General features: G+C 40.8%; 1 protein-coding gene across 2 annotated transcripts in view; it reads right to left on the bottom strand.

Moving 5' to 3' along the window:
• The window catches only part of LOC139683003 (nipped-B-like protein), a 184,061-nt gene that overhangs the window by 99,248 nt on the left and 58,417 nt on the right, over positions 1-26,396 (bottom strand). Inside the window, exon 9 of one of the 2 annotated variants that reach the window (XM_071577702.1) lies at positions 5,561-6,190. The exons of the other annotated variant lie outside the window; for it this stretch is intronic. Coding sequence (XP_071433803.1) covers positions 5,561-6,190 — 630 coding nt within the window. The remainder of the gene's footprint in view (positions 1-5,560; positions 6,191-26,396) is intronic. 2 annotated transcript variants of the gene reach the window in all.

The raw sequence follows: 26,396 nt of genomic DNA, 5'->3' as shown, positions 1-26,396 counted from the left end.
ATATTTTTGAAAACCAATAGTAATATACTGGTTATAATTACACACTGTGATTTCATTCATTGGCTCCATAAAATTAGAGGTAAACAAACAATTAATTCTAAATAGTGCTCTTCTGTCTCTTCTTTAGGGGACTTTTGGGGGAAGATGGGTAATGAGGAGAAAGGGAAAGGAGCTGAATAAGAGCTTAAAAGGTAAGAGGAAAGGTTTACTTACCTATAAATGTAGTTTTGAGTTTTGCTCCAGCAGATTCACACTCTTGGGATGGGTGTGTCTGCTCCTATGGGCTTGGAATGAACTAAAAAAAAAGGGCCCACAACAGGCATCCAAATGCCCTCTAACTGATTCAATTATTGGAAATAAAATTATTACAGCTTCACTTCTCCCTAATTCAAAGAATCTACAGTAATATCCCAAAGCAGGTAAAATGGACCCTCAGAGGTAAAATACATAGGGGAAAAAAACCACCCAAAGAAATGAGTAAGTTTGATCATCCTGCTCTACTCTGCACTGGGGCGGCCTCACCTGGAATACTGTGGCAGTTTAGAGCACCACGTTATAAGAAAGACATTAAGCCATTAGTGAGCATCCAAAGGACGGCAACAAAGATGGTGAAGAGCCTTGAGGGGAAGCTGTATGAGGAGCAGCTGAGGACACTTGATCTGTTCAGCCTGGAGAAGAGGAGACTGAAGTGAGACCTCATGGCAGTCTACAACTTTCTCACAAGGGGAAGCAGAGGGGCAGGTACTGATCTCTTCTCTGTGGTGACCAGTGACAGGACCCAAGGGAATGGCCTGAAGTTGTATCAGGGGAGGTTTAGGTTAGACATTAGAAAGATGTTCTTCACCCAGAGGGTGGTCAGGTGCTGGAACAGGCTCCCCAGGGCAGTGGTCACAGCACCAAGGCTGACAGAGCTCAAGAAGCATTTGGACAATACTCTCAGGCACATGGTGGGACTCTTGAGGATGGTCCTGTGCAGGGCCAGGAGTTGGACTCATTGATCCTTGTGGGTCCCTTCCAACTCAGCATATTTTGTGATTCTGTGAAATTACTTGTTGGTAGAATTGCCTTGTTAAGGTTTAGGGCTGGACATGCCTCAATGATCTTAGACCTAGGGGGAGGTTAACAAAGCTTGGGAAGAAGGATGTACCACTGATAGTGGACACAAAGTATGCAGAATTTATGGACGACCAGGACATCTGACAGGACTCCTAAGATAAAGAAGAAACTAATAAAGTCAACTCAGTAATTGTGCTAAAATCAGCTCAAACTGGGTAAAAGATAATTCTGGCAAGAGCAGATTGTGATCATGAACTCATGTCCCACCAACTCAAAAGAAGAGAGAAACTGAGCATGTGGACTAATCAGCATGAGAAGCGAGAGAATGATTAACCAATAGCAGATAGAGTACTAGTTAATAGGAGAACTATGTAACTTGTAGCCAATGACCACTAATTCCTTTGTTTGCTCAAATGTATAAATAGTTAAAAGTTTTGATAACTGGCGTACATGTTTTGTGGAGCAATCCTCATGTACCTTCAGTGCTGAATAAAGTAATGTTGACTTTCTAACCCAACAAACTGGTTAGAGAGTTTATTTCCTAGTTTTCGGTGACAAAGGTATTAAACATAATAGATGCATAAGACTGTAATTTTCAGTGCTGAGTGTCTTGATCTCCAAACTCTCCAATCATTCCTTTAATTAACAGATACAGACCAATGACTTGCAAAATTAATAAATACAGAGAGACTTCCTTGATGGAAAAAGAAGGAAGAAGAGATGGATTTTTGTCCTTCCACACAGAGGACAAGGAAAAAAACAAATTTTCAAATTTTGCAGCTCTCCATAATGATGAAAAGTCCATATAATCCACTTAATCCAAGATCCAAATAGACCAAAAGGATAAATTATAAAAACAGAGCTCTGAAAAGCACTCAGATGTGTAGGCAAAAGGTCTATATTTTAAAATCTCTCCTTTTGCATATCTGATAGACATTAGGTCGAATCTGACAGATTTTGCATTAGTGATTTTTGCACTACGAATTCCTTTTTCAGAAAGCAAAAACATGACTATAAGGTTCCAGAAAAACATGCTGCTTTTCAAAGAAGTCAGCACTTCTGCAAAACCCTGTGTTACTTTCCCCTTTGGAATGGAGACTGCATCCTACTTTGAGAGACTTTGTCTGGTGTGAGGTAAATATTTTAACAGTTCTGTTAGAATTAGGAATTTATTACAAAAAGTATGATAATTTCCAAAGGACTCCAATCTCCATTTCCCATCTGTATTATAAAGGCACCTCACCATTAAAAACCCCCAACCCTTAGCACTGTCTTAGGCAAGTGTAGTAGTAGTGTGATTATTAGTAAGAACCTCCCAAAAATATCTCTGCCTCTCGTCTGGAATACATAGTTCCACCACATTTCTGGTTCCCAACCTCAAAAAGAACACGTCATATCCATCCAAAGCCTTACTGTTTAAAAAGAAGCATCTGAAAACCTGATGAAGCATAGTACTTTAGAGATTTCATGCCAGCCACACGAGGAGTGGCTGAGGGCACTTGATCTGTTCAGCCTGGAAGAGACTGAGGTCAGAGCTCACCAGTCTGCAGCTTCCTCACAAGGGGAAGCAGAGGGGCAGGCACTGATCTCTTCTCTGTGGTGACCAGTGACAGGACCCAAGGGAATGGCCTGAAGTTGTATCAGGGGAGGTTTAGGTTGGAAATTAGAAAGAGATTCTTCACCCAGAGGGTGATTGGGCACTGAACAGGCTCCCCAGGGCAGTGGTCACAGCACTAAGGCTGACAGAGGTGAAGGAGCATTTGGACAATACTCTCAGGCACATGGTGGGACTATTGAGGATGGTCCTTGTGGGTCCCTTCCAACTCAGCATATTCTATGGTTCTATAATTCTAAAAAATGACAAGAGATCACTAATTTTCTATCAAAACTTGTGAGTACAATTCTACTCAAAGTAATTTATGGAAGACAACAACACATGCCTACACAGAAAGTGTAGTATGACTGTAATATGTACCTCCATGCCTCAATTACAAAAGCAGCAATGCTTTCAAAAGCATTTCAAAAGCAGATGCTTTCATGCAGATTTTACCATGTGCTCTAGAGGGACACTGGCTATGTACAGCATCAGCTAGCACTAAATGTTCCTGTTCTAATTCGACTGAGTGCGTGCTACAAGCACACTCTTTTCTTGACATAATGTGATCTGAAGTTACAGTAGATGTACTAAAATGCACAAATGCCAGGCTTCTGCCTAAATACAGAAAGTGACTTCACAAAAATGAATGACATTTAGGAGTTACTGGATATTTTTCTAACATATTGTCATAGGAACAATAGAGGAAGCTTTCTTCTGCAGCCACACCAAAGCAAATGATTATAACTAGAGCAATCCCAGAGTGTATCAACTAGTTGACATAGTACAAACTTACAAGCAATGGCAAAAGTGTAACCAAAAAATAAGAATCATATTTCTCCAAGGTAACAGCTTTTCAGGAAATCTATCCCAAGACTGATAAAAATCCTTCTACTCAATACTATTCATTCATAGCTGAAACCTCAGCAGCCAAAGTGAAAAGAACTGCTGTCTGGCATAGGAGCAACTTACCACCAGTGAATAAATGGTGATAATTTGGCCCAATATAAGGCAGCAGCTCTTGCACCTGATCCACAGCAATTGCAGGAACTCAGGAAGAACTAAGACTTGCCAGAGGATGTAGGTAAAAGGGAAGCACAAGGTTGGAATCCTTAATTGGCAATATGGATATTGAACAGTGGTGAAAGGGAGAAATCACATTCTATAAAAATCACTTCTTTCCCCAAAGGAAACAAATCAGTCTGCTCATGGCTATGTAATTATGGTAAACAAACTACACAACTAATGTTCAATGTCCTGAAAGCCAGAACAAAAGAGAAAGAGTGTTTTAGTCTCACTCTAAGTGTTTGAAGACTGCTATGCACCATCAAAAATACAATGTGTTTCTTTGAGATGCTTCTCAGCTAAGATGTGCTGGAGAATCTACTCAAAGTATGGGGAAATAAAAGTAGCTTTTTAAGTAGTAAAAGACAAACCACAAGCTCTCCATAAACAAAATTAGAAAATTAGTAGAAATATAAGCAAAGTAACCAATTCCACCATTTCATTAAATCAAAATTAAAGCCAGTAGAGATATCTTTTAAGGTGAGCACCCATTTCCTCTGTATATTCACAATGTTTTCTAACAACATTTGATTTAGTTACTCAATGAGAAATACCTAAAAAGTTAATCCTTTTAATAACTGCAACAAGAACATTTACACACACACAAATACAACAAACACTCTCTCCCACTCTATCTCCAGGCATCTTTAAAAACAGGAAAAAAGTTATCTTTAAATAGGGAGAAAACCTGTTCACTCTCTGCTGGTTAAAGACCCAAACCAGATGTAAATTCAGTTGCCTACCATGCAAGTATGTCCAAAATAGACCATTTTTACCTATGAACTTCTAAAGTCAGAATTTAAGCTGTTTTCCACTCTGCAAATTTTTATTGGGAATATCTAACAAATTAGCATTATGCTATAAAAGAATTTTTTTAGAAGGAATTAAACACAGTTCAGAGGAAGCTTCTGAAAAATACTTATGTTAACCTATCACTATCTACTTTAAAAATCACATCTTATCTTCAAGATTTACGTGTGGGTTTTGCATCCACTTTTGATATTTCTGAAGTCTAAGACCTTCAAATCAGTTAATAACAACAACAAAAAAGACTAGAAAGAAAAAAGAAAGAAAAACAAAAAAAGGAAAAAAGAGAAAAATTTAGAAAAAGAGAAAAAAAAAAGAAAAAATCAAGAGATATTTAATGAAATCAGTTAAGGCAACCAGTAAAGCTACTGAAGTGAAGAGCAAACAATTCAGAGTTCTGTGCTAGAGACCATATAGATATATAGTAGATCTCTGAAACTTGTAATGCCTACATAATAATGAATATCCAGTTAAACAAACATTGGAGACAATACAGTAGTATATATTACCCAATCATTACACTGCATTTAAATGAGTATATATGATTTTAATCTAATACTTCCTTCACATAAGGTTCAAATTAGGATTTGAACAGAAATGGCATAAAAGAGTTTTCCCATATTTTCTTAAGTTAGGCAACATTATTAATACCTCAACTATCAAAACTTATTACAAATTTTTACTTATGGTACTGATGAGATTTTAGAAACTTTAAACAATGTCAATTGTATTTCATTCAGTCTCATGGTTCAAAATAAGGGTAGATTAAAAAGAATTTTGAAACATAAGAACTTCCCTCTCCATCCAATAAGATTCCAAATAAAGAATGCTAGATATTTTAAAAATGTATATATAAGAGATTACAACTCATTGTTAAGGGGAATGGTGATGAATGTCATAGAAGCACCTACACTGAGGAAACAGAATTGTACTGTGTGACAATGACAGGAAAGTTTATATATATATATGTGGTCTATATGCATATATATATATATATTTATAATATATGTAGTGTATACACACACACAATCCTTTTACCTTTATCTTGCACTTCTTTTGAAAATCGCTCCCTTTCAATAGCTGATTCACGTTCTATCCGCTCAATTTCAGCCAATGCATCCAATTCTACTTCATCATATGACGTTATAGCTCCTTGTTGCGAAACCTGTTGCTGTGTCTGTACCACAGGAGTCTGAGGTTGTTTTGCAGCAACTGTGTTCTGTTGTAAAACAGGCACTTGTTGTGCCTGAAGGAAAGCTGTCTGTTCATGCTGCAGCAAACACTGAACAGAGTTTAATGGGCGGTTAACATCCTGTGGAGTAACAGGTGTTTTAGAAGTCTGTCCTGGGTACTGCACATTAAAAGGATTATCACCCTCTGACACACTGCTGTTTTCCAAACCAGAAAGCATATCATCCTGCTGGTCCATATCCGAAGATCTTACACGAGAGAGTCTTAAGGTAAGCTTAGTGGAGTCCTTGGAAGGAGAACTAATGATATCATACATTGCAGCTTTTTCAGTCTGGTCTTTTTCATCCTTGCCTAACTTCATTTTCTTTTGTTTCTTTTGCTTTCTTTCTGGAGAGTCTAACAATATGTCTGGGGGAACATCTCTAGGTGATGAATAAGGTGGAGGTTGAGATTGTTGGATTAAAGGTTGTCTTGATCCTAGAATAATAATTCAGAAAAACTGAACAGTTATGTTGTTCCAGGTTTATATAAAAACACACTAAATATAACCTACATAATTTCAATATGCATTTATACATATGTGTTCCCAAAAAGTCTAAATGAGATTAGTAGGAAGCACATCATTCCTAGATCAAGATGTAATTCAGATAATTGCAGTGCATTTCCTAGGAATTTTAGCAGTCCACTGCAGGTAGAGAAGGGATCATTTCGGAGAAGATGAAACAAAAAACACCATGAAAAAAGAATAAAAATATTACCTGCAGTTCAAAATATCAACTATAAGAAAACAGTCAATGAAAGCACGTTGACGACAGAAAAAGGAAATATCAAAAAGTTTCTTAATAAGGTCCAGTGATGAAGACTTAATGATCAGTGTATAGGCATTAGCTGTTTCAGTCACACATTTTTAAGTAACCAAATATATATATATATGTGTGTGTGTGTGTGTGTATTAGAAAATCAAAACATAAATAACCTCCTTAACTTTGATTCTGACAGCTAATTTTTAACTTTTGGGTTTTTTGGTGCTCTTTTTAAATTTTAGGTAAACTCTTCCCAACCTCCCCCACTCATTACTATGTAAAAACCACTAATTGTCTTAGAGCATTTTTCTGTCATTCCCTGCCTTATCTCCACTCTTTCTTTTTCCATTTTTTTTAACAGATGCATTTTTACTTCTACATGCACCTATTTCATGCTTTGAGTACACCTACAGAAATTTTAGATAGAGAACATTTTTTATTAAATGCATTCTCTAATTAATCACATGACATTTTTTGTTCCTCAAGTTAAACCAGCTCCCCATAACTGTTAGCCCAGAAAAAGCTTAAAAAAACAGAGAAGCTTTTCAACCTGTCCCAGTTATAATTCTGAACTAAAATTTTTGGCTTAAAAAAGAATACTAGTATGGAAAAAAAAATCCTATTGCCTGGACCAATAGGGCCAGCCTCCTGATAGCAGTTGGAGAAGCAGCAGTCAAACCCTAGCAGGAAATGAGCAGAGCACCTCCCTTCACTTCCTTTTCAAGCCTTCTCAATCCCCTGCTAATGAGCAAGTCACACCTCTGAGTTACCTGATAACAGTCGGAGAAGCAGCAGCTAAACCCTAGCAGGAAATCCTCTTGTTAAACAAAGCAAACATTTATCTGATCCCATTCATTCACTGAGGAATACTGATCTTCAGAAAGTAGTGACTGAGTTTATTATTAGTCATTCTGTTTTAGGACATCATAGGTCAATACTTCTAACAACACTCAAAAACTAACTGAAATACAAGTCCCCATGTACTTTATTCAAGATAAACTACTAAACAAGAAAGCAGCTTTATTCTGAAGTTCAAATTTCTATCTTATATTTAAAGAAATATTAAAAATCATTAAGCAATGTACTGACCTGTAGATGAAAAAGAGAATGGATACTTCTAGCAAAGCTGAAATTCATGTGAAAGGTGTACCTTTACTGATGACTTCTTTGCACAAGCTACTATACTTATTTTCTCTCCCTAGTACATTCTGTGAGAAGTCCTATAACTTCTCTATGCAGAGAGCAGGATATGAAATGGGTTTATCTTACCCTTTCTTGACCATCAGCAACAACTCTATATTCTGCCAATAAAATCCATGATGTTGGGAAGCCCTGTTTTGACTCATACAGATTCCCAAGAGCTTTTCACTACTCCATTTCCCCTCCTTAAATTAGAAACCATACTCAATCACTAGTACTGAAGACCTGGCTATACCCGATGAAGATCTCACTTACCTTCCACCAGAGATTCCTATTCTTGTGATGCCCCACACACACACACACACACACACACACTTCTAATTATTGTCTCTTTAGACAATAATTTACATTCTCTCAGTATACTGCACAGCAAAAACTGCTAGCTACTAATATTTTTTAAGGCAATGATTACCACTCACTGGAAATACTGATGGCAGAGGAAGGCACAAAAAGTTAAAATGATGGCTTACTTGGTAAAAACATCCTGCCCTGCTGAGCTAGGAAAAGGCAATTGCCTAATATTTGTTCTGCCTGTTTTACTAGAAGTACATTCTAGAAACAGTGGTTAATAACTTGTTCTGTTCTGGTTACTGGACCAAAGTCTTCTCATTATAGAAAATGTTAAGGAATAATATACAATAGATCACTGGGCTATGAATCGGATAGATCAGATGTTTAAACTAGATATAGGGGGCTTAGAGCCAGGACTTCATATGCTTGGTGGAGCTAGGTCAGCAAACAAAGGTAAAGAAGTCATTAATATGTACAATTAAATGTTGTAACCATGCCTTTAGAATGTATAAAATAGCTTACTTTGTATTCTCAGGTCGGGCTAGTTTGTCAAGTGCTAGCTGGCTAGTCCCCGATGTCGCAATAAATACCTTTGCTGTTTAAAGATAAATTGTCTTTAAGCAGTTCTTTTATTCCACATTTTTTCAGCTTCAATCTGGCACCCCAGAGCGGGATGATTTACACTCAGCTGCAGAGACCTTTGTAGTTCAGGACCCCCTGAGTGCACACATAGGTGTTTTACCTAGAGGGGCTCCCCTTCTCTGGGCTTCTTGCAACAGGTGGACAAAGACTCGCTGCACTTTTGATAAAAGGTATTTATATTTTACTTGGTTCTTGCTTGATTTTCTTGGTTTAGGTTCCTGTAAGTCAGTGGAGGACACTCTCTGCAAGGCATAGCACCACAGGTGTAATTCCTGAAAGTCAGCATGTGAGGTATTGTGCAATTTCTGAAAGTCAGATATTTGCTTGAATTCTGTAAGTTGGTATGTGATTTGATGGAACTTAAGGAATTCCTTGTCTTAAACATAGAGGACTAGTCCCTTGTGTTTGTACCCCATGAATTTAGGCACCATTATTGTGTTAGGAGTTTTGTGTGTGATCATTGTTTTTCTGTGTTGTCTTATTTGTTTTCAGAGAGGTTATTGTATACCTGAGATATTTTGCTTACCTTGAAACATCTAACAGCAGATTGTTGAAGGAATTATCTTGCTGTGAATGGGTGATATGGCTGATCGATTAACTATAAGAACACTGCATTGGATAAAGCCTAAAATTAAGATTTTCTTTTCTGTAATTGTTCATTATATGTAAGGGCTCATCGGAACAAGTATAACAGATATATCTTAGGGCCCAGGGGAAACCAAGAGACAAGATTGGACAGGACCTTAAATCTGTGGTCTAATCAAAAGTTAGAAGAAATTCGCTGGGTCAAATACTATTATTGTAGAACTCATAGATTTGGTTTTTCAGAACTGTTATACAGGTGAAATATAGATATTTTGTGTGGTGAGATACATTTAGTGGTAAACAGTGACATCTAGTGGATCTTATGAGTTCTTTTTGGATATTTCTAAAAAACTTAAGACTTCAGAAGCAACAAGGAGAGACTGCAGAAGAATGAGAAGCAAGACAGCAGAGTCAGAGATATAAAATAATTAGAGAAATTGAGGAGTTTAGAGACAAGCCAGTGTGGAAAATAGAAAAACAGGAGTTTCATTAGCAAGTTATACAAGCTCTTGAGGATTGGGAGTACTGAATTCTTGGTGGATGGTATGTTACAGGTTATACAAGGCCCTAATAATGGGGAGAAAACTTACCAAAGAAATAAATACCAAAACTCCTCTAGGAGGCATATTAAAACATTGGAAAAAGCTTGGAGGCATTCCAGGGGGAAGTTTAAATAAGAAAATATTAATCAAATATTCCAAACGGTGGTGGCCCCTCTATATTTTAGATGAAGGAGAAAAGTGGCCAGAAGATGGATCCTTAGACTATAATACAATTTTACAGCTCATGTTGTTTCTGAGATGAGAGAAGAAATGGGATGAAGTAATATACACAGATATGTTTTTCACTTTACAGAACAAGCCAAAATGGCAGAAAGATTGTGGTAATAATGTTCCTCCCTAAGACCCCTTGCATTAGCATTAGGAAAAGAGCAGAGAAATAATAATAAACCAATGAAGCACTGCTGCTCGGCGTGTTCTTTTGGGCATAAGTGCCTAAAATTAGGAAAGGGAGTGATGAAGAGAGCATTATAGATAATCAAGAATTACAGTCAGCCAGCTTTAGGAGGAGACTGGAACTTAGAAGCCCAGATGGATCTGGGTCGGAGATTAGAAGTCTGGACAGATACAGGTCTGGAGAAATAACAGATTCTGAGAGTATAGCAGAGAGTGTTGCAGAAAGCGTGGATGATCCAGAAGAAGGTACAAGCAAAGGGACAAGAACATATGCCACCCGTAGCCGAACCACAGGAGGCAAGGCAAAAAGTAAAACTGGGGTGAAGCAAAAACTAAAACTGAATGTGGACATTTAGTTGCTCCTTGGCGAGAAGTAGTAGGACCCATGGGAGACCCAATAAGGGTTAAAGTTCCTTTTTCATCAGGAGATTCGAAAGCTGGAGAGAGGAAGCTAAAAATTTTAGGGAAGATCCTAGTAAGGTAGCTAAAAGATTTGAATTGATTGTGAAAAATCAAGATATAGATTGGAGTGATGTCAATTTAATGCTCTCAGAACTGACAGAGACAGAAAAGGGACTTGCATTAAAAACAGCAACAAATCATGTACAAGGACAAATTGCAACAGGCACTCTGCAGGGAACAGCGGATACACATTTTCCACTTGTGAATCCTAACTGGAATCCAAATTACCCAGATAAGCATGGATTGTTAACTAGGTATAGGCTGCTGGTACAGCTGAGATTAGAAAGTGCCAGACCTAAAGCTATAAATTGGGCTGCCTTGTATGATGTTAAACAAGGACAAGATGAAAACCCGACTGCGTTCCTAGATAGGCTTAAAGCTGCCATAAAGTAAACAATTTTCGGCGGAGAGAAAGGACTTCACCAACAAGCTTATGAAGTTTATAGTGAAGACATTTTATTACACAAAGCACACAGTTTATATAGGGTTAGGACTACAGCTTATTGGCTAAAAGAGTTAACACACCACCACGCCAGATACTTCAGTTGGTTAAAGCCTATCTCTCACAAGTCCCATGTTTATATTATTTCATCCTGGCTGTTTTCGTGCCCCTGCAGAGTCCTGTGAATTCCTACTATGTGAATTCTTGGGGAGTAACCTCCTCCCTACCAGCCAGCAGCAGCTGAGCTCCTTGCTGCTTCTGGCTGATAGCTCAGTCTCACAGGGTTTTTCTATAGATCTGAATTGCTCACTTTTGATTTTACTGTAACAACACTGCCATGAGAAAATATACAACCTTAGACCCATCATCAGGCTCAGGTAAACAACAGCTGGTGGGTTTACTGATGGGACAGAGTAACCCTGATATTAGGAAAAGATTACAGAAAATTAAAGAACCTGATAACAAAGATTTGGAGACATTGATGGAAGAAGCTTAGAGAGTGTATAATAATTGAGAAAAGAGAGAAGATAAGAGATTGACAAAAGCTGTAGTGGCAGCTCTTGTAGGGGTGACAGTGAGTGCATCCCTTAAGGAAAGCAGTTTAGAGTTCTCCCTTAAAGAGAAAAGACCTACTTCTGGTGTATGTGGTGTCTTGTAGCCAATGAGAGGCTTCTGTGAATGTGAGGTGAATGGGCTAGCCAATAATGTCATGACATGTTGGATGTGAGAGGATATAAAAGGTGTGGATGGCACTGAGAGTAAAACTACTACTTCAACTATTACTAGGAACTACTACTACTAACTACTACTATGATCTATAAGCTATGAGGAAACTGTCTGTGAAACTATCTTGAATAAACTCTTGTAACCCTTCTGATCAAGCCTTCTGATGCCTGCTGTGCCTGAGCTATTCTGACCGTCATTCACGCTGCCCCCTTACTTGGGATAAGGGGACCCCAATAAATGGTGACCCCAACGTGCCCCAATAAGCTCTGTCACAAAATTCAAATGGACAAAGGCAGAATATTCAGGGTCATGGCCAGAGTCAAGGAACTCAAGGAAGAGGTGGTTTGCCTCCTCAACAAACGAGATTAGTTCAGAACCAGTGTGCATATTGTAAGAAAGAGGGACATCGCAAGCAAGACTACCCTGAGTTGATGAGTAAAAACATAAACACAGAAGGGCCTGTTGTTGCTTATCAAGACACTCAGTGAAGGAGACCAGCAGGTTCATCCCCAGGGGACCTGCTGGTAAAAATTAACCTGGGGGAAGAACAAGAAGAATTAGACTTTTTGATTGATACTGGAGCTACATTTTCTGTTTAAAATCAAGAATTGGTACCTAAGAGTGATAAATTTGTTCAAGTCATGGGTGCAACTGGCCAAACAGAAAAAGCCTTCTTTTTGAAATCCCTTAAGCTTAAAATTGGAAAACAAATGGGGATACATCAGTTTTTATATTTACCAAATTCATCCAAACCTCTATTAGGCAGGGATTTTCTAGAAAATCTGGAAGCTATAATCGAATTTAAACAAGGTAAAATTAAATTCAAGGTAAAAGAAGAACCGTTAATAGCAGCTTTGACTTTAGCACTGAGCTATGCAGAATCAAATCAAAGTAATCAAAACATCGATCACATTCTGGATCAGGCATACCCCATGGTTTGGGCTACTGACACACCAAGTAGATCAAAATGGGCAACTCATATTCAAATAGAATTACAACCAGGAGCAAAACCAGTAACTAGGAAACAATATCCACTGAGGCTAGAAGATAGAAAAGGAATTGAACCAATAATAAATAACTTTTTGAAGTTAGGACTTTTGATGGAGTGTGAATCAGATTTCGACACCCCAATTCTACCAGTTAAAGAAACCAAGTGGGACCTATAGGTTGGTTCAGGATTTAAGAGCAATAAATGAAATAGTTAAAACCATACATCCAGTTGTCGCAAATCCATACACACTCCTAACTAAATTAAAAGAAAATTTGATTTGGTTTATAGTACTAGATTTAAAAGATGCCTTCTTCTGCCTTCCCTTTGTACAGGAAAGTCAAAAGATATTTGTCTTTGAGGGGGAAAGTCTTACTACTGGGAGGAGAACTCAGCTTACTTGGACAGTGCTATGTCAAGGGTTCAAAAATAGTCCCACGATTTTTGGAAATCAGTTAGCTAAGGAATTAGAACTATGGCAGTTGCCACCAGGAGAGGGTGGGCTTCTGCAATATGTGGATGATCTGCTTATAGCTACTGAAACGCAGGGAGAATGTATTCAGTGGACAGTGAGTCTTTTAAACTTTTTGGGCCTAAGTGGGTACTGAGTCTCTCAAAAGAGCACAGCTGGTGCAGAAAAAAGTGGTGTATCTGGCATATGAAGTATCTGGTGGACAACGCTCCCTAGGAACAGCAAGGAAAGAGGCCATCTGTCAGACACCTAAACCACAGACAGTGAGACATCTTCGAGCATTTCTGGGAATGACAGGTTGGTGTTGATTATGGATATATCAGTATGGACTGATTGCAAAACCATTGTATGACCTGCTGAAAACAACAAAAGGCGATATTGCTTGGACCTCTGAGGCAAATAGGGCCTTTAAACAGCTGAAGTGAGAACTCATGAGGGCTCCGGCATTAGGATTACCTGACACGACGAACCCCTTTTGGCTATTTTCTCATGAACGACAAGAGATGGCCCTAGGGCTCCTGGCTCAGCTGGGGCCCTATAAAAGAGCAGTAGCCTACTTCTCCAAGAAATTGGATGAATGTCCTAGTTTAGCAAGCCAGAACCAGTTTATCACTGTGTGGATGCGACCAATGCTGTGTAATTTCTGATGAACTGTTAACAATGGACCATTTGCAGCAGCTGGCCAGGGCACACTCAACCCCTCAGGCTGCAAGCTGGTTGTTAAAGAAGCCTGTGAGATAAGAGCTGTGATAACTCTCCTCCAGGAAGTCGTTAGCACCTCCACACCCAGCCTGAGGGGTCATGTCTGCTAATGGGCCATCAATGATTCTGAATACCCCATGACTCACAGAGTCAGATCACCCATTGTGGAACTCCTCGCCCTGGGGGAGGTACTGGATGGTCCCACCTGAACCAGAGGGTATATAATCTCGAGGTTTTGGGACTTCTGGAACCACTCGTTGGATCCAGAGGACGACCAGAACCTCGACAGGAGGAGACCACCACTCTTGACCAGACTGTGACCATCATCTGCACCAATAGGTTTTTTTACTTCCTTTTACTTTGGACTTGGGGGAACCACATGGGTCTCAGCACAGGGGCTAACAAACCCCATTGTGTTTGTGCCCCAGGGTGCTGGGTTATACTTCTGGGGTTTGTGGCTTAAAACCAATTTCTCTTTGTATTACTGCATTTATTGTAATATTGTTATTAAATTGTAACTCTGACTTATAATCTCTTTTGTGTTGGGTTCATTTCTCCTGCCGGTTTACCTTTAAACCAGCATAATGAAGTAAGCAAAGGGGGGCCCCAGTTGCCTAAGGTCAGTAGCAGCAGAGATCATAAACATAGAGGAAGCCAGGAAATTTACACTGGGACAGAAAATGACCGTACTAGTGTCCCACACAGTGTCAGCAGTACTGGAGCAGAAAAGAAATCATTGGTTGTCATCATCTTGATTTCTGAAATATCAAGCTATCCTGGCTGAATCAGATGACATAATCATTCAAGTGACTAATGTTGTTAACCCAGCTTCATTGCTAGAAGGAAAAGCCACAGCTGAACCTGTTGTACATGATTGCCTGGAGATTATAGAGGCAATATATTCTAGTCGTCCAGACCTCAAAGAAGAACCACTCCTGGAAGCAGAAAATTGTTTCTCTGATGGCAGCAGTTTTGTCAAACAGGGTGTAAGGATATCTGGGTATGCTGTAACCACCAGTAATCAGGTAATCAAATCAAATCCCTTGCCCACAAGAACTTCAGCCCAGAAAGCAAAACTGATAGCTCTCATTTCAGCTTTAGAACTGGCAAAAGGAAAATAAATTAACATTTGAACTGACTCTAAATATGCTTTTGGCATTGTGCATGCTCATGGAGCAATCTGGAAAGAGCGGGGACTTTTAACTGCTCAAGGAAAAGCTGTAAAATATGCTGAAGAAATTCTACGATTGTTAGAAGCTGTTCAACTCCCATCAAAAGTGGCCAAAATGCACTGCTGGGTACACCTGAAATGTAACACTGTCCCAGAAGTAGGTAACAGAAAAGCTGGCAGTGAAGCCAGGCAAGCTGCTGAAAAGAGTAAAGAAGAGGAAGTAGCAGCCCTAGTGCCAGAAGAAATAAAAACAGACAGACAGGTAGAGTATCAGGAATAAGATTATAAGTGGATACATGAGAATGGAGGAAAGCTTTTAGAAAACGGATGGGGTCAATTGAAAACAAGCCAGTTAGTGCTACCAGAGAACTTACTGTGGCATTTTGTGAAAGCTGAGTATGATAAAACACACTGGGGATTAGAATCTTTTTATCAGCATTTGAGAACTCAAGTAGCAGGGCCAAACCTGTTTACCACAATAAAATAAGTCACATCTCAATGCGAAATTTGTTTGAAAAATAACCCAAATACAGGAACTAAAATACAGCAAGGGGCAATAAGCAAAGAACACTTTCCAGGTGAAATTTGTCAAATTGATTTTTCTGAACTTCCAAGAAAGGGGGGTTTCCGTTATCTCTTGGTTTTAACAGATACCTTTTCTGGGTGGCCAGAAGCATTCCCATGCAGAACTAACGAATCAAGGGAGGTAGTTAAGATCTTGTTAAATGAAATAATACCACCATTAGGAGTACCTAGAAGCATATCCTTGGATAGAGGTTCACACTTTTGTGCACAGATTGTACAAGCAAAAAGTAAAGCACTACAAACTAAGTGGCAATTGCATACCCCATATAGACCCCAAGCAAGCGGGCAAATGGAAAAGATAAATCATCAAACAGCAAATAGCTAAAATATGTCAAGAAACAAATTTGTATTGGTACCAAGCTTTACCTATTGCTTTAATTCAAATCAGAGTCAAACTGAGATCAAAAGAAAAGTTAAGTCAATTTGAAATTCTCTATGGCAGACCATATGGAATGAACAGTATTAGAAGGGAAGCCTTGGATCAGATTGGCAATCAACATGTTCATAATTATATTATGACTGTAGGAAAACAGTTAGATAAAAATTCTACTGTGGTGTTGGAACACCAGACTAAACAACCTGACTGTAAACTGCATCCATTTACCCCTGGTGATTTGGTATATGTTAAGAATTTTTCAGGAGACCCTCTACAAGAAAAGTGGGATGGACCCTTCCAGGTTTTGCTGACTACATTCACAGCAGTTCGGATAAAAGAACAACCCACCTGGATTCACTACTCTTGAGTCAAGAAAGCCCCTGAGAAACCATGGACCTCAGAACCTGTAGGACCAACTACCCTCAGACTCACTCGACACTAGTCATTGGAATTTTGATAAGTATGATGACTTTGATTCAAGTTGCTACACCAGAATGGCCATGGTCTGACGCTCATATTGGATACTCCAGCAGTGCTGGAAGTGGTCTTTACATTGATGGCCATAAAAAGTCTGATATAAATTTGGCTGTATATGTTTTGCGCAACAACAAGTCATACAAACAACAAGACTAGAAATTGATTCAGAACCCCCCAGATAGCAAACCATTTGATATCTTGATAGGGAAACCTGGGGATGAAATACAAATAGGGTACAGAGGTGTTAATGTATCAGCTAATCTCCAGCTGAGAAAACTCCACATCCTACAAATCTTCCCCCCGACTTGTAATAACATACATAATCTAACTTTTGTAGGACCTTATGTAATTAGGCAGTCAAATGAACAAAAGCTACTTTTAGATCCCACATACTCATTAAAAAGAGTTCAGGTAAATATCCAGGCAAACATATCCCTCATAGAAAAGGACTGCCAACCCTTTATACTCCAGAGCCTCAAAGGATGGAGTACATGGCTAGAAGCCAGATCCCATCATAACAGACATCAAAGAGACGTAGCAGGACGGATTGGAACAGGCCTAGGTGTGTTAAATACAATAGATCAAGAAGTCTCAGTAAATAAGCTTAGTGCTGTCACCTCTGATCTAGGAAAGCTCAAAGTACCCCTGAGATCATCCTTACTTACTATGGTAGAAACTATCATTAACAGTTAAATTACTAATGCTAGTGGCAAACCATACGGCAGAGGATTTTATAAAGATTATCGACTATACAAGTGGAATAAGCAGAAAAGTTGCCCTTACTATTCAGTTTGTCCAAACTCAGCAATGGATACAATCTGTAGCTGCAGGAATACTTAGAGAAGGGACCTTGGGAATACTATCTCAAGAAATAAGAGAAATTATAGCTAGAAACAGTTCTACAACTCAATTTGAGAAAAATCACCAGGCATGGTGGCAGTTAGTAAACTTCACTTACAATTCACAACATGAACAGATTGAGGTGTATGTACTCACTATTAGTGCAGCTAAAAAACAAACTATCTTTCCTGTTTTGACATTAGGAGCCATACATCAAGATGTAATCATTAGACCAATAGGTCATAATGTTTGGGAAGTTATAATCAAAATAAAAGAAAATGGCAATTGATTAGCATGGAAGCTTGCATTCCTAGAGGACAGTTAGGATATGTTTGTGAGAATGCTATAGTAGAAAATGAAGATTTATGCTTGGATACCAAAGATAGCATATGTACTTTTGAAATGTTTCCGCAGACTAAAGCTCAATCACAGATATATTATGTAGGCAATGGATGTACATGTATTAGAGCTTATTGTATCAACACAATAGTTGATAGTTGTATCAACACAATACTTGATAGTTGTCAAGAAATAACGAATGGTACTAATTTTTGTGTCTGTAATTTTACTCAAATAATAGGTTGTGATTTTGATTACACAGTGCCTATCACTACTAAACAGTTGAATAAAAATGATTACTTACTGTATCATGATGTACCCAAATTGCAAATAGGCATGGACATTAACCTTTTCCAGAAAATGCTTAAACATCCTGATATAGAGAAAATGGTACAAGAAGTAAATAGAACCACCTAACGTATGCTTTGGCAAGTAAAACATGACACTGAAAGTATAAAAAATATACTGACTAAAGTAGAAAAAGTAGGAAAACATCACTTGTGAGATATTTTTGTAGGATATTCTCCCACAGCAACACAAGTGTTTCACGTTCTTATACGTCCCATCATAGTTCTGTTGGGAGCAATAATTTTAATATCCCTAGTTAATGTATGGTTATGGTGCTAGTTGAGTGTCATTGCTAAAAGAATACAACTAATCTGGGTAATGCAAAACCTGTACCAAGAGCATCCAACTCTAAGGCTTCATGAAAGAATTCATAAATCATAAAGAAATAGGAGAAAATGATGGCCGAGCAAGGCACAAAAAGTTAAAACGATGGCTTACTTGGTAAAAACATCCTGCCCTGCTGAGCTAGGAAAAGGCAATTGCCTAATATTTGTTCTGCCTGTTTTACTAGAAGTACATTCTAGAAACAGTGGTTAATAACTTGTTCTGTTCTGGTTACTGGACCAAAGTCTTCTCATTATAGAAAATGTTAAGGAATAATATACAATAGACCACTGGGCTATGAATCGGATAGCTCAGATGTTTAAACTAGATATAGGGGGCTTAGAGCCAGGACTTTGTACACTTGGAGGAGCTAGGTCAGCAAACAAAGAAAGGTAAAGAAGTCATTAATAAGTATAATAAAATGTTGTAACCATGCCTTTAGAATGTATAAAATAGCTTACTTTGTATTCTCAGGTCGGGCTAGTTTGTCAAGTGCTAGCTGGCTAGTCCCCGATGTCGCAATAAATACCTTCGCTGTTTAAAGATAAATTGTCTCTAAGCAGTTCTTTTATTCCACGTTTTTTCAGCTTCAATACAGGCCGCATCTTTGTTTCTACAAATATTAAAGGCAGCACAAAACTTTTCAAAGAGATCTTCTTGACATTTTACTCTTGAATTATCTCTTAGAGAAATACTTAAGAAGTTACAACAGTGAAACATTTACTATTTTTCACAGTTACACATTAAATAAAAGAGTAATTTGATTCTCCCTTGTCCTAAGCTTTTAAGCAAATTTGACAAGATTCTTCTTATTTGTATTAATTTGGTATTTCTCATGCTAAAAATAACACTGCAGCAACAGATGAGGTGGTTCTTTTTATCTTTGGATAGACTTGGAGAAATCAGAAGGTGAAGCACGTGGCGATAGCAGCCACAGCAGCAACAGCAGCAGCAGGTACGGTGAATTCTGGGGACTCAGCACTAGAAAGAGCTGGACAGGTGTTTCCCAGAGTCAGGGAAACTTTGACGAATGCCAAGAGAAGTGCCAGGAACTGGCACGTGGGCATTGCCATGGGAAACCCTGACAGATTTAAATGTCTACAGGGAGTTCAGGTGAACAGGGTGTGGCAGGGCAGTGCAGATTGCATGGCAGTTTGCACGGCAGGGCACACAGGAAGGGCTAAGTCCCCTTACTAGCTCCAGAGCTCAATTGGTGCTCAACGCCCTCTCAGGAGAAGCCTGGGTGTGGTAACCACTCAGCAGGGACCCATGTCCTCAGCACTCACCAGACACAATGTGGCAAAACAGACAGAGCTGCCACAAAAACATGCAGCTGTCCAGATCTCAGGCTGCAGGGAGAGTCAGAGCCTGGCACTGGTATTGGATGGCACTAGAGATGACAGCTGGGTGAGGTGTGACCAGGTGGATGATCTGCTCAGCCTGGTGGTGGAGCTGAGACAGGAGATAGAAAGGTTGAGAAGTATTAAGGACTATGAGGAGGAGACAGACTGGTGGAACCATGCTCTGGCCTCCCTGAGACAGGAACAGCCACTGGAAAGAAACCCAGATCAAGAGGGTCCTGTATCCTTACTCTGCCAAGCTGAAGGGGTCGATAGAAAGCGGTGAATAGAGGAAAGTCCTTGCTCGGGAAAACAGGCAAAAGCACTCCCTGCCCTCCTCACCCTCTCAGGTACCTCTGTATAATAGGTGTGAGGCTCTGCATGGTGAAGAATGTCACCAGGAAACTTCCTAGCCTGGTTTAGGCCTCAGACTACTACCCGTTAGTGGTCCTCCCTGTGTGTGGCAATGAAGTCTCAACACATAGTCCAAGGGCAACCAAAAGGGACTTCAGGGCCTTGGGATGGTTGGTGAAGGATTCTGGAGTAGTTTTCTCCTCTATTCTTTCAGTTGCAGGCAGCGACATTGAAAGAAGGGGATGCATTCAGTCTATTAATACATCATTCCATGGCTGGTGTCACCACCAAAATTTTTGTTTCTTTGACAGTGGGATGGCCTAGATGGCACCAGGCCTGCTGGCATCAGATCGGATTCACCTCTCAAAGGGGAAGAGAGTCTTTGGCCAGAAGCTAGGAGGGCTTATTGGTAGGGCTTTAGACTGGATGTGGTGGGGGAAAGGAACATCATCAGAATTGCTAGTGATGTGCTGTCCCACTCCAACCAATTAAATGCCAGAGCCAGCAAGAGATGCCCAGAGCCTGGAGAGGGATCGCAAGTCAGCAGGAGAGCACCTGTAGGACGACACCAAGGAATTCCAGCCACTCCAGAGAGAAAGTCAGTTTCATTGGGGGCCCAACTTAAATGCCTCTATGCAAACACACACAGCATGGGGAATAAACAGGAGGAACTAAAGATGTGCCCATGCCTGAAGGTCTATGATCTTTTTGGCATCACAGAGGTGTGGCGAGACAACTCCTGTGACTTGAGTGTTGGAATGGAAGGATACAGGCTCTTTAGGAAAGACAGGCAGCGGAAATGAGGAGGTGGTGTTGCCCTCTATGTCAATGACCAGCTGGAGTGTGTGGAACTCTGCCTGGGGATGAATGAGGAGCTGACCGAGAGCTTATGGGTCAGAATTAAAAGGGAGGGCAGGGACAGGGGTCATTACAATGGGAGTCTGCTACAGACTGCCCAAACAGGAAGACCGAGTGGATGAGGCCCTCTACAGAAAGATAGGAGCAGCCTCATGTTGACAAACCCTGGTCCTCATGGTCCAACATCAGCTGGAGGGACAACACAGCAGGGCATAAACAATTCAGGAGGTTCCTGGAAAACATTGATGGCAACTTCCTTGATGGACCTTGTTCTCACCAACAAGGAGGGGCTGGTGGTGAATGCGAAGCTCAAGAGCATCCTGGGCTGCAGTGACCATGAAATGGCAGAGTTTGAGATCCTTAAGGCAGCGAGGAGGGCAAACAGCAAAAGCTACCCTGGACTTGAGTAGAGCAGATTTTGGTCTCTTCCAGGATCTCCTTGGCAGAGTACCACAGGATAAAGACCGGGAGGGAAGAGAGGCCCAAGAAAGCTGGTTAATATTCAAAGATTGTCTCCTCCAAGTTCAGGAATGATGCATACCAATAAAGAGGTAAAAATGCCAGGAGGCCTGCATGAATGAACAAGGAGCTCCTGGATAAATTCAAACACAAAAAGGAAGGCTACAGGGGGTGGGAGCAGGGACAGGTAGCCTGGGAGGAATACAAAGAGATAGTCCGAGGAGCCAGGGATCAAGTTAGGAGAGTCAAAGCCCTGACAGAATTAAACCTGGCCAGGGACATCAAGGGCAAGAAAAGCTTCTATAGGTACGTCAGTGATAAGAGGAAGACTAGGGAAAATGTGGGCCCTCTCCTGAAGGAAACAAGAGACCTGGTTACCCAGAAGGCATAAAAGACTGAGGTACTCACACAACTTTTTTGCCTCAGTCTTCACTGGCAAGTACTCCAGTCACACCGCCCAAGTTACAGAAGTTGAAAGCACAGATTGGGAGAATGAAGAACTGCCTGCTGTAGAAGATCAGGGTTGAGAACATCTAAGGAACCTGAAGATGCACAAGTTCATGGGACCTGATGAGATCCATCCTGGAGAAACTGGCAGAGGAAGTGGCTAAGCTGCTATTTATCATATCTGAGAAGTGGTGGCAGTCCAGTGAAGTTCCCACTGACCAGATTAAAAAGTATTTAAAAGACATGTAGATGTGGATCTTAAGGACACGGTTTAGTGGTGGACCTGACAGTGTTAGGTTAACAGTTGGACTTGATGATCTTAGAGGTCTTTTCCAACCCAAATGATTCTGTGATTCTGCCCCTCTACTCTACTCTGCCCCTCTACTCTGCTCTCCTGAGGGTGGTGAGGCCCTGGCACAGATTGCCCAGAGAAGCTGTGGATGTGTTCAAGGCCAGGTTAGATGAAGCTCTGAGTAACCTGGTCTAGTGGAAGGTGTCCCTGCCTGTGGCAGGGGAGTTGGAACTAGATGATCTTTAAGGTCCCTTCCAATCCAAACCATTTTATGATTCTATGAAATAATTTTTTGGAGTCAGAAGCTGGAAAAGGTATTAAGTATTTGTCATTAATAACTTTTCATGTAACAGAATTAGGGAGTATTTTATTAATCTGAAGACCACAATGAGCTTTTGGTGTTGAGTTTTTAAGGACCACAACTGCTTTTAAAAACAGAATCAAAATTTATACTTTTCTTGACCAGGTGGAATAACCTTTTGAAACAAAAAAAATTCACTAAGAAGCAGCACAAGGTTTTTATTCATCTGGGAAAAAATAAATTAACAACACGAGAAGAAAATAGATAAGCTCTACAGAAAGACAGCTTGAACACAAATCTAAATTATTACCAAAAAAGCAGCTATATTCATATGACAGTAGTATCATACAAGGTTGTCTACAGTACTTTCCTGACTACTCATCCTTCTATGTCTTTAAATAGAGTTGTATCTATGACTTAGGGCAGTACAACATCAAGACAAATACAAACCAATTAGAATTCAGATTAAAAAAACAAAGGAAATTATAAGCTCAGAAATTATTACTTATCCAAAGATGATAGAGAGAAATGGTGGTATTCAGTCTGTTCAAGACTAGATTAGTGCAAGAAACAATAATATTATTTGATATGTAAATGATTGCTAAAAAACAAAAAAATAAAATCAATGTGAATTGTTTGGCCCTGCCCAGTGAAAAGAAGTCAAGAATTGTCATGCCTAACTGCAATAAAAATGGCTGCAAGGGCACAATGCCGGCTCATGGTCAACTTGTCATCCACCAAGACTTCCCAGGTCCTTCTTTGCAGAGCTGCTCTCTAGTAGGTCAGCCCCCAATCTGTCCTGGTATGTGGGGTTATTCTTCCCCAGGTGCAGGACCCTACATTTGCCCTTGTTGAATCTCATTAGGTTTCTCTCTGCCCAATTCTCCAGCCTATCAAGGTCCTGTTGAATAGCAGCACAGCCTTCAGGTGTATCAGCCACTCCCCCCAGTTTTGTATCATCAGAAAACTTGCTCAGGATCCATTCTATCCCTTCATCCAGGACATTGATAAACAAGTTGAATAAGGCTGGAACCATTATTGATCCCTGGGGAATATCACTGACTACAGGCCTCCAACTGGATTCTACTCTGCTGATCACCACCCTCTGAGCTCTGCCATTCATCCAGTTCTTGATCCATGTCACTATCCATTCATCTAACCCACATTTCCTGAGCTTATCTATGGGGATGTTATGGGAGATAGTGTCAAAAGCCTTGCTGAATTCGAGGTAGACAATATTCACTGCTCGTCAACCCATCCTGTCATGCCATTATAGAAGGCTATCACATTGGTCAAGTATGGTTTCCCCTTGGTGAATCCATGCTGACTGCTCCCAGTGACCTTCTTTCTTCTACATGCTTGGTGATGACCTCCACAATGACCTGTTCCATCACCTTTCCAGGGACGGAGGTGAGGCTGACTGGCCGGTAGTTTCCTGGGTCCTCCTTGCCCTTTTTGAAGATGGGAGTAACACTGGTCTTCCTCCAATTATCAGGCACCTCTCCCATTCTCCATGATTTTTCAATGATGGAGAGTGGCAGAGCAACAACATCTGCCAGATCCCTCAACACCCATGGGTGCATCCCATCAGGGCCCGTGGATTTATGGGTATTAAGTCTTTCTGGCCGATCTCTCACCCAACTCTCTACAACCAGGGGAAGGCTTCCTTTCTCTGGCCTTCTTCTCTTACCTCTGAGGTCTGGGACTCCTGAAACCCTGAAGCAAAGAAGGCATTCACTAATTCCACCTTCTCTTGTGTTTTCTGTCACCAGGACATCCATGTGAATCAGCAGCAGCCCCACATTTTCCCTAATCTTCCTCTTGCTGTTGATATACTTGTAGAAGCCCTTTTTGTCCCTGATGTCTGTCCTAGTTCAGCAGGAGGGACCAGCTAACCCTGTGTGGGGGTGATCAAAGCTGTGTATTCTACCCCCTCTATTCATTCCCCAAGGACAATAGACCATTAACAGCAGCTGCCCAGGGAGCCATTATCACCTTCACACCCAGCCTGAGGGGGGCATGGCTGCTAATGGGCCATCAACAGTTCAACACCCCCTGGCTCCCAGAGTTAATCTCCCATTGTGTGAGTCCCCGCCCAGCGGGAGGGACTGGGTGCTCCCTGAGGGTACATAAGTGGTGGGTAAGAAGACCTCAGGAACTTCTCGTCGGATCCAGAGCAGCAGCAGGACCTCAACAGGAGGAGATCACTGCTCTCGCCCAGACCACAGCCCTCGCCTGCACCAACAGGGTTTTTTTCATTTCCTTTTGCTCTGGACTTGGGGGAACCACAGGGGTCTCAGCACAAGAGCAAACAAACCCCCTTGGGTTTGTGCCCCAGGACACTGGGTTATACTGCTGGGGTTTTGTGAGTTGAAAGCAATTTCCCTTTTGTGTCAGTGTATTTATTGTAATATTATTATTAAATTTTAGCTCTGACTTATAATCTCTCTCGTGGTGAGTTCATTTCCCCTGCTGGTTCGCCTTTAAACCAGCACAATGTCCTTTGCCAGACTCAATTCCAAGTGGGCCTTGGCCTTCCTCCTCACGTCCCAGCATACTCTGATGATGTTCCTATAGTCCTCCCACATGGCCTGTCCCTTTTTCAACATTCCATAAATTTCTTTTTTGCATTTGATATTTACTAGGAGCTCCCTGCTGATCCATGCAGGTGTCCTGCCCCCTTTGCCTGATTTCTTCATCATGGGGATGCACTGGTCTTGAGCTTTGAGGAAGTGGTGCTTAAATACTGACAAACTCTCTTGGACTCCCTTCTCTTCTAGAGCCCTATCCCATGGGATTCCTCTAACCATGTCTCTGAAGAGGCCAAAGTTGGCTCTCCAGAAGTTCAGGGTTCTAGACCTGCTTACTACTTTACTTCTCCCATGCAGGTTCCTGAGTTCCACCATCTCATGGTCGCTACAGCCAAGACTGCCCCCAAACATTACATCTTCAACCAGTCCCTCCTAGTTTGTTTGTACAAGGTCCAGCAACACTTCTCATTAGCTCTTCCACCACTTGCATCAAAAAGTTATCTTCAATAATCTGCAGGAACTTCCTGGACTGTGTGTGCCAGGCTGTGTTGTCCCTCCAACAAATAGCAAGGTGGTTGCAGTTCCCCAGGAGAACCAGAGCCCGTGACCATGAGGCTATTTCCAGTTGCCTATAGAAAGCCTCATCAACTTCCTCCTCCTGATCAGGTGGCCTGTAGTAAACACCCACAATAGTGTCACCCATATAAGCCTGTCCCTTAATTCTCATCCATAAATTTTCAACTCGTTCATCTGTCCCTGGGTAGACCTTGATACATTCCAGTTGTTCTCTCACATAACGAGCAACTCCACCACCTTGCCTCACTGACCTGTCCTTTCTGAAAAGTACAGATCTATCCATGACAACATTCCAGTCATGTGAGCTATCCCACCATGTCTCTGTCATAATAATGAGATCATGGCCCTGTGACCACACAGAGATTTCCAGTTCTTTTTGTTTATTCCCTGTGCTGCATGCAATTCTATACAGGCACTTCAGAGAGTTAATTGAGCATGCAGGTTCCCTAGAAGGGGTATAAGAGGATTCCCCACAGCCATATACACCCTTGGTGTGGTTTGCCCTTTGATCCTCATCTTGAGAGGCAGTCAAGGAACATCTTTTACTGCAATGATCAGTATCACCTACTGCACAGGAGGAAGCAATGGCAGGAGCACTGCCACTTTGGACCCCACCCCCTGAGTCCTTCAGTTTAAAGCCCATCCCATCAAATTGGCCAGTCTGCTGCTAAAGATTCTCTTGCCCTTTTTAGACAGGTGGATCCCATCCCTCCCTAACAGGCCACATTCATTCAAGCACAACCCATTGTCATAAAGGCAAAAACCTTCTTGACGGCACCAGTCATGAAGCCAGACA

This window comes from Pithys albifrons, chromosome 26, assembly GCF_047495875.1.
Source record: "Pithys albifrons albifrons isolate INPA30051 chromosome 26, PitAlb_v1, whole genome shotgun sequence".
In the NCBI taxonomy this organism is placed as follows: domain Eukaryota; kingdom Metazoa; phylum Chordata; class Aves; order Passeriformes; family Thamnophilidae; genus Pithys; species Pithys albifrons.
This window is presented reverse-complemented; position numbering and strand designations above follow the sequence as displayed.